This window comes from Salvia hispanica, chromosome 6, assembly GCF_029641045.1.
Source record: "Salvia hispanica isolate PSC_SH4W2 chromosome 6, Shi_PSC_v1, whole genome shotgun sequence".
In the NCBI taxonomy this organism is placed as follows: domain Eukaryota; kingdom Viridiplantae; phylum Streptophyta; class Magnoliopsida; order Lamiales; family Lamiaceae; genus Salvia; species Salvia hispanica.
The window spans coordinates 5038645-5052633 of NC_142697.1; the positions used below are offsets into that span (position 1 = coordinate 5038645).

Consider the following 13989-nt stretch of genomic DNA (forward strand, 5'->3'; position numbering starts at 1 on the left):
ATAATCATAAACCTGAAACACAAGGAAAGTAGTGTAACTTTCATGGATTTCTGATTCCGTCCTATAATAAGAGTCATATTTCAATTTTATCAAAAATAATAAGTAGATCCCACATTCCACTAATCTCATATTTTATTTTAAAATTAATATATATAAATATGACTCATATTCTACTAACTTATTCAATCTATTTTTTTTTATATTTTTTAAAACATATGCGAGAACTAAACATGACTCTCGTCAGAGGACGGATAAAGTGTTATAGAGTAGATCTCCCTCTCGTTCCCACTCTGCAAAATTCCATTTTCGCTGTCGCATTTGAGTGTATATATAATATACATACGCTGCTTTACTCAGTTTCTGTCACCTCTCTCTCTCTAGATCTCCTGTTTCTATTCGGCTGCTCTCCAGATCTCCAAGACTTGTGCTGATACGCCGTCGATCCTTAGCTTCGATCTCGGAGCCTTGACACTCTCCAGCCATGGCGGCTGCCAATGCTCCGATCACCATGAAAGAAGCCCTCACGGTAATCCTAATTTCTGCACTTACTCAGTTATACTCATTTTAGCTTTATGACTGTTAAATTTGAAAGATTATGAAGGATTTTGCTTAATTTGATGCTTAGTTAGACTATTTCCTGCTTACTATAGTTTCAGATCCGCTGGCGTGAACTTTGACTGTGTTTTATTTGGTGTTTACAGTTGACTAGCTTAGGGATCAATCCTCAGTTCATTACTTTTACAAATGTGACCATGGAATCGGATAAGTACATCTGTGTTCGTGAGACCGCTCCACAAAACAGTGTGGTGATTATCGATATGAGCATGCCATCACAACCGCTTCGCCGCCCCATTACAGCTGATTCAGCACTTATGAATCCAAATTCTAGAATTTTGGCATTGAAAGGTGCACAAATTCTACTTAGAGCTTCTGATTAATTAAATTGCGGCATTTGAAGAATCTTTTGTGGTGAATAGTTTATTTGACCAGAATTGGGCTTTGAAGACGGTCTTCTACTACAAAGTCTTATTTTGACTATTCATGTATTCAAATGAGAAAAAACGACTGGGAATATTCTAGAAATTTAAAATGAAAAGGAATGGGCGACTAGGAAGTATATCGAACTTAGAGCCACTAATAAACAGTGTAGATGTGCTTGAGGAAACAAAGTAGAGAATCTAATGGAGGAAGTAGATCCTAGTTGTGACAATGCAGTGATTTGAAGATGTCTCTTTCCTAGTTATTTCTAAGCTTGCAGGAACTCTATCCTTAATTATGTATAAGGAGCTCAGTAGTCAGTATAAGTGAAGTTAACTGTAACTATAACGAATTTTGGCAGCTTGATTCATGAACAATGAATTTCAGTTGATCTGAGAAATACTATAAGACTGCATCATCTCAGAAATTTCTGGATTCACATGTCATATATTGTTCACTTTATTGCCAATCATAAACAATTCACTGAATAAATAATGATCAATTTTGCTTCCTTTTGTTGTGATCTTACTGAAAAGACTAGTTTCCTTGATGAAGCTCAACTTCCTGGAACCACTCAAGACCACCTGCAAATATTTAACATTGAGGCAAAAGCAAAGTTGAAGTCGCATCAGATGCCTGAGCAGGTAAACATATATGCAACAAATATGAGTATGTGCTGCACTGTTCAGAAAATGCTTCAGTATTTTGATATGCTTCATGACAGGTTGTATTCTGGAAGTGGATAACTCCTAAGATGTTGGGTTTAGTCACACAGTCCTCAGTTTATCACTGGTCAATTGAAGGTGATATGCCATCACTTTTTTCCATTTTTCTTTTTTTTTTTGGCACTACCTTTCTTCTTAAACTTCTTTCATCGTGCTATGAGTAGGTGACTCGGAACCTGTAAAGATGTTTGACAGAACTGCAAATTTAGCAAACAACCAGATAATCAATTATAAATGTGATCCTTCTGAAAAGTGGCTGGTTTTAATTGGGATTGCTCCTGGTTCTCCTGAGGTAAGTATTAACTGTTTTTTGGCTCAACTGCAATTGCTAGATTTATAATACAATACTGCATTCATAAAAGCATCTTCTGACTTGTACTATAATAGTTTCCTCAATATATATTTTTCTGTTGCCTTTTGCTATAATCTCAAGAATAAATTCAACTGTTTAGTGAAAACTTGTTTGTTTTAATATCTCTAGATCTAGTATTATTTTTATAAATAATTCTTCAAAGTGAGCATGGTATTTTTTTTCGTGAGCGGCAGAATTGGTTGCCAGTTTACAGTTTTTAAGATGAACTCACTCCTGATGCTTTATTTGAATACATGGATCTATACAGCACAATAGAGTTTGTACGTAGCACAATACCCCTAATAATCTCAGATATGGGTCTCCTCAAGTAAATAAATAAATCTCAGATACGGGCAGTTGCATTTTCTGATGAAATATCATATTCAGAAAAATAAAGTTTAGTCTGGTGCCATCTGTTATATGAGTGTTATTACTAAGTAGGTTCTATGGATTAGGTGGCCATGATAATAATTGTGGAACCAACTTTTGAATAGTAGCAGTGAGTTTATGGCTTTGTTGCATAACTATATCTAGATTGATATCATATATTTTTACATTTTCTGTCTCTTGTCCCAACAAGTCTTTGGAATAATAATCTGGAAACGATTAATGTATTGTATATGCACACCTTTTGCCGATTGATGTATATTGAGTTTTAAAATCAATTAAATTATGCCGTGAATGATCACACATTTGAGTATTATGACTTAAGAAGTTCTTATATGCAAATATATTGAGTTACGTTTATCTGCTGATGTATAGTGCTACATTGATTATTTTAAGTCAGTCTAATGGCCAAACTGTACAATATTTTTATCTCATGGTTGTGCATGATATCTATTAAATGACATTGTATTGTATTATCACCAGAAAGCACTTTCATTTACTCCACATACTTTCCAGTCAAAATTTTACTATATTGACATTCTGATTTTGTGCCATGGATATGCTCCATATTTTAGAATTTGAAATGGGAATGTTATATAAATAAGCAGGCCCTTTTCTGTTTACCTTACATAATCTTATTACCTTACTAAGATTTATTACTTTCTTCAGCGGCCTCAATTGGTCAAAGGAAATATGCAGCTGTTTTCCGTGGATCAGCAAAGAAGCCAAGCCCTTGAAGCTCATGCTGCATCATTTGCTTCTTTCAAAGTACATGTTTCTTTCTTGGTGTGATGCTCTTATGCTGTTCCTGTCGTCAATATCTTACATTGGTTCTTGAGCAGGTAGCTGGGAATGAAAAGGACTCCATCCTTATTTCTTTTGCCTCAAAAAGCTCTAATGCGGGTCAGGTGGCATCAAAGTTGCATGTTATTGAGCTTGGTGCTCAGCCAGGTGATGTATATTTGATAATTACTTTCTTACATATTTATTTGAAACTTTTTAGAATACAATAGGCTTGGCAGTCTTATACAGGTTTTACTTGCACTTATTGCTTAGTTAAATTTTGCATGTGTTAATGTGTAGGAAAACCATCTTTCACTAAAAAACAAGCAGATCTGTTCTTCCCTCCAGACTTTGCTGATGATTTTCCAGTTGCCATGCAGGTATTCTCTTCTTGGAATTGTTCGTTTATCTTGTGCATCTATTCTCCGTATCTCATACCGCTCCTATTTTGTTTTGTTTCAACAGATATCACATAAGTATGGCCTTATATATGTGATTACGAAGCTTGGTTTACTCTTTGTATATGATCTAGAAACTGCCACAGCAGTATACAGAAATAGAATTAGTCCGGATCCCATTTTTCTGACATCAGAAGCTTCATCTATCGGAGGTTTTTATGCAATTAATAGGCGAGGGCAGGTGTTACTTGCTACTGTAAATGAAGCAACTATTGTGCCTTTTGTCAGTGGCCAAGTATGTTTATTAACTTTTGTGTTCTATGACATAGCCTTTATGTTTTCATTGCACCCATCTAATCTTCAACAATTGTGGCAGTTAAACAATCTGGAGCTTGCTGTCAATCTTGCTAAAAGAGGAAACCTCCCTGGTGCTGAGAATTTGGTAAGTCGATCAGCGCTTTAGATGCATTAATTTATCCTTCATTTTCATGATATGGTAAGGAGGGTTACAGCTGTCCCTTTACACATTGTGGAAGGAATTTGTTAGTAAATGTTTAATCTTTTTATTTTTAATTAAAGTTTCGCAAACTTGTGAATCACTTACTCTTTTAACCTTTTTGTTAATAAAAGAACACATGTGAAACATGCATAATGATTCCACCTGCCCTATATGAAATGCATGTCACTTCTGGAATGTTTTGGTGATGATATGGAATTACATCATCTTAGCACTTGAAAAGTGCTCAGTTTTTGGTCCCTTAAGATGGTCTGGTCTTAGTTCAAGGACACATGATACTCGATAATAATATTGTACCTGTTGTTTATCTTAAAAACACATTAGGTTGTCCAGCGTTTCCAAGAATTATTTGCTCAGACCAAGTATAAGGAGGCTGCAGAGCTAGCTGCCGAATCTCCCCAAGGCATCCTCCGGACACCTGAAACTGTTTCCAAATTTCAGGTAGATATCTTTATCAACGCCATATATGTAGCTAGTGAGGGTATAATTCCTCATACCATCGTTCCACAAGTAATTTATGTTATCTACGTTCTGAATTAAAAACTTGCATGTTTAATTTGTGGTGATAATTAATCAGCATGATATTCGTTCATATTTTTATTATTTTCAGAGTGTTCCCGTTCAAGCTGGGCAGACGCCAGCATTGCTGCAGTACTTTGGAACTCTTTTGACTAAAGGAAAGCTTAATGCATTTGAGTCTCTCGAGTTATCTCGTCTTGTTGTCAACCAAAACAAAAAGAATCTGTTAGAGAACTGGTTGGCTGAAGATAAACTGGAGTGTAGCGAGGAACTGGGAGACCTTGTAAAGGTCAGATATAACCTAAGTTTGAAATGTTAGCATCCTTAATTCCTTATATTAATTCACAGCATTCTGTCTGAGATCCCGCATTCTGTTGCGTTGCATGAACTTGTTTCTTCCTTGTCTGTTTTCTAGACGGTTGACAATGACCTTGCCCTGAAGATATTTATCAAAGCTAGAGTTACACCAAAAGTTGTTGCTGCATTTGCTGAGCGTCGGGAGTTTGACAAAATCTTAATATACTCAAAGCAGGTAATATGATGATCAGAATTGAAATAGCGTACCTTTTCTTTTATGTTACCCTGTATTATTGTGACGTTAATTTATTTTTATGTCATTATCCTTCTGATGTTAATTTATAAAGGGTTTGTTAAATGAGAGATTATATTCTTTATGGAACAGGTTGGCTATACTCCTGATTACCTGTTCCTTCTGCAAACAATTCTCCGGTCTGATCCGCAGGTACTTTTGAATCTTTATAATTGTAAAGCAAACACAATACTTTGTAATTGTGAAGTTGCAATGATTTCCTTTTGCTGTGTGAAGGGAGCTGTTAATTTTGCTCTAATGATGTCTCAAATGGAAGGAGGATGCCCCGTTGATTACAACACCATTACTGATTTATTTCTTCAGGTTTGAGTGCTTTCTTCATCTTGTCTCTTTAAATTTGCATTCCAACTATCATAATTCTTCTGTTAGTGTTTTTTGTGTTTTATGTTTGACATTCTTTATTACACATCAAAAGTTTGAGACAGCTGTTTAGAGCTTCTTTCTTCATTAACTATTTTTGTCCAGAGGAATATGATCCGTGAAGCAACTGCATTTCTGTTGGATGTCCTGAAACCTAATCTACCAGAGCATGCACACCTGCAAACTAAGGTCAATCATTAATCTTCTTGATCCTCTACTGAGTTATTGTCATTCATCATTTCCTTGACTTTACATGGAATCATAATTTCCTATATTCTATTGATTTTCAGGTCCTGGAAATCAATCTCGTGACTTTTCCAAATGTTGCTGATGCTATTTTAGCAAATGGGATGTTTAGTCATTATGATAGACCACGGGTTGCACAACTCTGTGAGAAAGCAGGTCTTTATGTGCGCGCACTTCAGGTATAACGTCTTCATTCATTTTCTGCTTAAAAAGCCTTATTCATATTTTTAAATTCAGTTTCCCAAATTTTTAATCAAACGTTATTATTTGTCTGCAGCATTACTCGGAGCTGCCTGATATCAAGCGCGTCATTGTTAATACTCATGCAATTGAACCACAGGTCTCAACAAACAATTATATCTGTCTTTTTCTCTGAATGGTTATTCAATGCTTCATGATGTGCATTTCAGGCACTTGTGGAATTTTTCGGTACTCTTTCCAAAGAATGGGCACTAGAGTGCATGAAAGATCTTCTACTGGTCAATTTGAGAGGAAACCTTCAGATTATTGTCCAGGTATGATTGTAAGCTCTATAGTGAAGTTATTATGAAATATAAGAGTATGGCATTCAAGTATTTTTTTGTTCATGTGTCTTTTGATATACTTTTTGGGCACCATATTCATGGAAAATGTGGAATTAAGAATAACATTCTCCTTGTTTATTGTTTTTTGCTGATTCTGTAGACTGCTAAAGAGTACTGTGAACAATTGGGTGTTGAAGCATGCATAAGGCTTTTTGAACAGTTCAAGTCCTATGAAGGATTATACTTCTTTTTGGGGTCGTATTTGAGCTCAAGGTAATCCATTTTGGAAGCCATTTCACAAATTACAAAGGATAATTTCTTTCCATCATTCCACGGTACTGAATTGCTAGGGCATGCTAATTATTCATCTCTGGCAGTGAGGATCCTGACATTCATTTCAAGTACATTGAAGCAGCTGCTAAGACTGGACAGATTAAAGAGGTCGAGCGTGTTACAAGAGAATCAAATTTCTATGATCCTGAAAAGACCAAGAACTTTTTAATGGAAGCTAAACTCCCTGATGCTCGGCCGCTGATCAATGTGTGTGACCGCTTTGGTTTTGTTCCTGACCTCACACATTACTTGTACACCAATAACATGCTCCGTTACATTGAAGGATATGTGCAGAAGGTATTCTTTTCATCAATGTTTTGAACTGCTAAATGAAATCCATTTTCCGTGAACTAATTTCTCTCTCTTGATAGGTTAATCCGGGAAATGCTCCATTGGTTGTTGGGCAGCTCCTAGATGATGAGTGCCCGGAAGATTTCATTAAAGGACTGATTTTGTCTATCCGTTCGCTGCTTCCAGTTGAGCCTCTGGTGGAGGAGTGTGAAAAAAGGTACCTTGTATATTTTCATAAGTTATTTTAGAGGAAGCAGTTTTTGTTGAATTGGTATGAATGCCATGTGTGGGGTGCAGGAACCGACTTCGTCTGCTTACTCAGTTTTTGGAGCATCTTGTGAGTGAAGGAAGCCAAGATGTGCATGTCCACAATGCTCTGGGTAAAATTATTATTGATAGCAACAACAATCCAGAGCACTTTCTCACAACAAACCCGTACTATGATTCACGTGTTGTGGGTAAATACTGTGAGAAGCGTGATCCTACCCTTGCTGTTGTCGCATACCGGAGAGGACAATGTGATGATGAACTTATTAATGTGACCAATAAGAATTCATTGTTCAAGCTGCAGGCCAGGTTCGTGATTTTTGTAGGTTTGGTGCCATGTTTTTAGGGTCACATATTCTCTAGAATGTGATCCTTTAGTTTATTATTGCAGGTATGTGGTTGAGAGAATGGATGGTGATCTCTGGGCCAAAGTTCTTGATCCTGAAAATGAATTCAGAAGGCTTCTCATTGACCAAGTTGTATCCACGGCTTTGCCAGAAAGCAAAAGCCCTGAACAAGTTTCTGCAGCTGTTAAAGCGTTTATGACTGCTGATCTTCCTCATGAGCTAATTGAATTGCTTGAAAAGATTGTGCTTCAAAACTCAGCTTTCAGTGGGAACTTCAACTTGCAAAACTTACTTATCTTGACTGCCATCAAGGCTGATCCATCTAGGGTTATGGACTATGTTAATAGACTCGATAACTTTGACGGCCCGTCTGTTGGAGAGGTCGCTGTGGATGCTCAATTGTATGAAGAAGCTTATGCTATTTTTAAGAAGTTTAATTTGAACGTCCAGGCTGTTAATGTGTTGTTGGATAATATTCGAGACATCAACCGCGCTGTTGAATTTGCTTACCGTGTTGAAGAAGATGCTGTCTGGAGTCAAGTGGCCAAAGCTCAACTCAGGGATGGGCTAGTGAGTGATGCAATTGAATCATTTATTCGTGCTGATGATGCAACTCAATTTTTGGAAGTCATTCGAGCTGCACAGGATGCAGATGTTTATCATGACCTTGTGAAGTATCTTCTAATGGTTAGGAAGAAATCAAAGGAGCCTAGAGTAGACAGTGAGCTTATTTATGCATATGCCAAAATTGATAGGCTGGGAGAAATTGAAGAATTTATTCTTATGCCTAATGTGGCCAATCTGCCAAATGTTGGTGATCGCTTGTACGATGAAGCTTTATATGAGGCTGCGAAAATTATTTTTGCTTTCATCTCTAATTGGGGAAAATTGGCAAGTACTTTAGTGAAGTTGAAACAATTCCAAGGTGCTGTTGATGCTGCACGGAAAGCTAATAGTGCAAAGACATGGAAAGAAATATGTTTTGCCTGTGTTGATGCTGAGGAGTTCCGCTTGGCTCAAATATGTGGCCTCAACATCATAGTACAGGTAACTGTATATAGTGGACTCTGTAATATTCAACTTTCTTTAGTTTCATGATAAGTGAGCTATAAATCAACAGTATTCATTTTCAGTCCCATCATTTTCTGGTTTTTGCAGGTTGATGACCTTGAAGAGGTTAGCGAGTATTATCAGAACAGAGGATGCTTTAATGAGCTCATATCACTTATGGAGAGTGGTCTAGGATTGGAACGTGCACATATGGGCATCTTTACAGAGCTGGGCGTCCTTTATGCCAGATATCGCCACGAGAAACTTATGGAGCACATCAAGTTATTCTCTACTCGTCTCAATATTCCCAAACTGATTCGAGCATGTGATGAACAGCAGCACTGGCTAGAGCTAACATACTTATATGTTCAGTATGATGAGTTTGATAATGCTGCAACCACTGTGATGAATCATTCCCCAGAAGCTTGGGATCACATGCAATTCAAAGATATCATTGTCAAAGTTGCCAATGTGGAGCTATACTACAAAGCTGTGCACTTTTACTTGCAAGAGCACCCTGATCTCATCAATGATGTTCTCAATGTGCTTGCTCTTCGCGTCGATCACACCCGTGTTGTGGACATAATGAGAAAGGTTCAGACTTGATTTTGTCATCTTACTTCCGTCTCACTGCACAATTTTATCGTCAAAGTCAAAGTTGTCACCTCTTTCTTATTACATTTTCTGATGTTCTTTAGGCTGGCCACCTGCGTCTTATTAAGCCATACATGGTAGCCGTTCAAAGCAATAATGTGTCTGCGGTCAATGAAGCTCTCAACGAGATCTATGTTGAAGAGGAGGATTATGAGAGGCTACGTGAGTCGATTGACTTGCATGATAACTTTGATCAGATTGGCCTTGCTCAAAAGGTGATTGTGTTTCCGCATCATAATTAGTGGCCTTTAGATATTTTTATTTATGCATTCTTCTTTACCTAGCAGATCGAGAAACACGAGCTTCTTGAAATGAGACGAGTTGCTGCATACATTTACAAGAAGGCCGGGAGGTGGAAGCAATCGATTGCCTTGTCAAAGAAAGATAACCTTTACAAAGATGCAATGGAGACAGCTTCACAATCTGGTGATCGTGAACTTGCAGAGGAGTTGCTTGTTTATTTCATTGAACAGGTATAATTGATGATTCTATCGGCATGATTTATGTTCTTGCCTTGAAATAGTGTCAATAATGTCCTTTTGTTTTCTTCTATTCTATTGATTTTGCTCCTCTTACATGATTGGTGAGCCTAAATTTGTTAGTGGTTGTTGACTTTTTCGATTAGGGACAATACTGGTCTCAAGGATCTCTTCCATAATATTTTTTATGCTGTTACCTTTTAAAATCATAGTAAATGTTTATTATGTGGTCATGTATTCTTATAAAAGCTCAACATTTATGCACATGGTTACCATCTTCTGTCGTTGCTGCTAATGATGTCATGTCCTATTATATTGTAGCAGACATGTTGCTCTATTGCTTGTAGAAGATTCTGTACTTTCTTCAAGAGGTATATTTGGTTAAAAGTTTAAAGTCTAATGTTGGGTGTTGTTTTTGCAGGGTAAGAAGGAGTGCTTTGCATCGTGCCTCTTTGTTTGCTATGATTTAATCTGCCCAGATGTTGCACTGGAACTCGCCTGGGTGAATAACATGATTGATTTTGCATTCCCGTACCTTTTACAGGTGAATCTCTCTCCTTATCCTCCTGATTTTTGTGCATGCCTTTAGAGGTGATTCCGTATGGTTGTCCTGTACAATCGCAAGGATCTTTCTAGGAAGTCATAGAATGTTGATTGAGAAGTACCCCCCTTATAAAACTCTTAAGGTTTATTTTTTATTGTCTTTGATTTTAAAGGATGTTCTTTCTTCATCTTCTTGTACAGTTTATCCGGGAATACAGTGGCAAAGTTGATGAATTAGTTAAGCACAAGATTGAGGCTATGAAAGAAGAGAAGGCTAAAAAAGAAGAAGAGAAAGATGTCGTCCTGCAACAGGTACTCACACATTATAAAAAAAATTCAAGCTGCAGGAAGAATCTTTTTCAAATGCAAATTCATTGTACATATTATTCATTGATGAATGTTGAGAAATTGCATTTCCAAAAAAGAAAGGTCTTACTTTTGTAAACTACAAATTTCTTGCCCTGTCACTGATTTGTTTGGCTAATTGCTGCAGAATATGTACGCACAGCTACTACCTCTTGCTTTGCCGGCACCTCCTATGCCGGGCATGGGAGGTCCAGGAATGGGAGGGGGATTTGGTGCCCCTCCCCCACCGATGGGTGGTATGGGCATGCCTCCAATGCCCCCATTTGGCATGCCGCAAATGGGGTCATACTGATACGTTGATGTTTCATACCTTAACGTGTCACTTGTTTAGAAAATGGCACCATGTTATCATAATCTACAGTGTTTTTTCTCCCTGCACATTGATGGTACAGATTACAGCAGAAGCCAAGGGTTTACTCCGCTGAGACTTGGTCCAAGAAATTTTTTAGATTTTTTATTGTTTTGTCTGTGATAGTGTGTGGATATGTATAAGTATATCTCTTTGTAATATTCTTTGTTAGCTGAGGCAATTTTTTTGCAGCTTTAGGCAAAGCTGAGTGTAATGTATAACTTCATACAAACTGTCCAGGATTACCACACATTCTGTTCTGAATGTTCGAATTTTCTTTCTTTTGAGGTCAAGATTTGAATGTTGTAAATTTACTATATTGTGGCCGGTTGACGTTTCTTTGGAGAAGAAAATCGTTGCTTTGTGGCGAAAAGGTCTAGAACATCGAAGCAGTGTAATGAATTCATACATTTTTTGCTACTTGTTTCTGGGTTCTATTTGTATTTAATTCTTAGCAGCAATTTGAGCCATATGGAAATGTTGGAATGTGAAACTTGTAATCTGTTTTATTTACATTAGATTTCTAATAATTTCTTCCAGCAAGTGATCTATTTTGTTGTAAGAATGGTGCAATTGGTTATACGAAAGTTTGTATAGCAGGGAGTAGCATTTTAAGAAAACTACCTAGTATGATTTCTTGTGCTTTTATACTGATGGTGGTTTCGAAAATGGGGTTGGAGACAGACCCTATTTGAAATGTCAGTTCATTTAAAAATGATATTTCACCTTTCAATTCATTTATCACACAGTTTTTCTGAAGCTGGATCTTTTATCCGTGAGAAATCAACACCAAATTCCAAATTCATGATAATATTATATAGTAGTACTAAATTAAATGTTTATATAAAAAAACAATTTTCTGATAATTATGTCATATTCGGCTAAAATGATTTCGAAGATTTTGTTTGCAAGTTCAGAATGTGATTATATTTATTCATTTTTTTTATTACTCCCTCCGATCAGATATTTTTTGTATGCATGAAAATTAAAAACTATGTTAAATGGGTTAAATGAATATAACGTAAAATATGTCAGAAAATAAAGATAAGATAGAGTAAAGTAAGAAGGAAAGTAGAATAAGATTGATACATATATTTCTTTTTTGCCAAAATTGAAAATCACTTAATTTAATTAGGACATTTAAAAGAAAATACGACTTAACTTAATTGAGACGGGGAAGTACTAGTTTTACTTAAATGCAGTCTTTGTTGAACTGTTGACGTCAATTTCTATTATGTAGTATATTATTATTAGTTTTCCTTAAGTTTGCTGAGGAGAGATCAATGGTATTCCCTCCATTCCACAGTAGTGGAGGCGTTTCTTTTTAGCACAAGATTTAAGAAAATATGTTAAGGGTTAAGTAAAGGAATAATAAAGTGAAAAATGAAAAAGATAGAGAGATGAAGAGAGAATAACGTAGTAAAAGAGAGTAAAATAATTGAAAAGAAATATGTTGACTTTTTACTGAAAATGAAAATGACTCCACTACTATGGAACATACCAAAATGATAAAATAACTCTATTACTATATAACGGAAGGAGTATTAATTTCTTTTCTCAATAATTTTTTTATGTTTCCTATTTTTCAAACTACTTTTATTTTTTTATTAAGTGGTTTTACTATCAATAAATTAATATCAGCATAAATGAGTCAGTACTCAATACCATTCTTAACATAAATGAGTCGATACCAGTTAAAAAGAATCAAGATATTTTTAATAAGACGTTTCATCGATAATTAATGGGTCAGATATTTTGAGTCACATGTGACGGCATCCATTCTTAGTGTTCTTAATGTTAAAAGTGGAAAGTTAACCTTTCCTAAATTATTGTAGAAAAGAATTTTTTGGTTTGAGCAGTTTGTATCGTTTGTCATGTTCACTTGAATTTATTGTGTACTACAAGGTCGATCACCTCATATTGTTGTGTGAAGTTGTTGTTTTGTTTTTATTAATATTTTAATATACTTTTGTTGGTATTTTTGTTACTACCGTTTTTTATGTACTCCGTTTGCCAATTTTTGGTTTGGTCATTTTCATTAATTAAAAAAATTGCAGGAAAGTAACTATGCAATATGTTAATTATTTAAAATTAATTAATATTCATGAACCTATTATAAATGTGAAATATCCAAAAGATAAACTATATAAATTCAAAAATTCATTCTTTTCCAATAAAATTGTAGGCAAACATGTGGATGAGTTCGTTCAAAGCAAAAGCGAGGCAAAAATGTCCAGGCTAGAGTCTTGTATAGTTGTATGGTATCAAAAACACTCATATCCACGAAGACACGCATTCACAAAACTTAATTTCTTTATATATTAATTCCAAATATAAGTCGGAAGAGCAAAGTATAATAAATAGTCGTATTGCTACTAGGTTACAAATTATATTATATTTTTTCCGATGGAAACCCTAGAAAATTTTATTTTGTACACAAAAGCATGCTGAGGCAGTTATTTACAAAAACTCATCACAAAACAGACCAAAAGATAGCTTTTCTTGTATTTATTCTTCAAAAAACCTCATCACAAATTAGATGACAATAACTAAAATTATAAAAATAAATATAATCTAAGCACAAGCCTCGTTTAAATCGAGGACTTGGAACTGAATAGGATCCCAAGCATATGTAAATTCCACAAATTTACCACTGTGCAAAGGATTCAGTGTCTTGACGAGACAATGACCATCTTCATCAATCGAAATGACGGGAGGTTTGACCTCGATACTCGACAAAAATTTAGGACACATCAATTTCAAGAGATTCAGTGTGCATGCACATAGGTTGGAGATCTTGACTTTCCACTCGGGTTTCGATTCTATTGACTGTCCTGTCGGAAATTGCTCGATCTTCACTGAATTTGTTGGACATTTATTTGCCATTGAAACTTCAAATAAAGCGATACAA

At 35.8% G+C, this 13989-nt stretch overlaps 1 protein-coding gene across 1 annotated transcript; it reads left to right on the forward strand.

Annotated features, from left to right (window-relative positions):
• The first annotated feature begins 240 nt into the window (after positions 1-240).
• LOC125205286 (clathrin heavy chain 1-like) lies at positions 241-11521 on the forward strand. The gene is made up of 30 exons (XM_048104124.2): positions 241-526; positions 702-906; positions 1534-1622; positions 1703-1781; positions 1868-1995; positions 3112-3210; positions 3285-3393; positions 3526-3605; positions 3691-3918; positions 4000-4065; positions 4465-4581; positions 4751-4948; positions 5075-5191; positions 5342-5401; positions 5486-5572; positions 5735-5818; positions 5920-6054; positions 6153-6215; positions 6286-6390; positions 6560-6672; positions 6777-7029; positions 7104-7240; positions 7321-7599; positions 7682-8684; positions 8796-9281; positions 9386-9556; positions 9629-9814; positions 10242-10364; positions 10565-10675; positions 10857-11521. Exons 1-30 carry the CDS (start codon positions 482-484, stop codon positions 11019-11021), a joined length of 5121 nt encoding a protein of 1706 aa, XP_047960081.1. The 5' UTR covers positions 241-481; the 3' UTR covers positions 11022-11521.
• The last annotated feature ends 2468 nt before the right edge of the window (positions 11522-13989 follow it).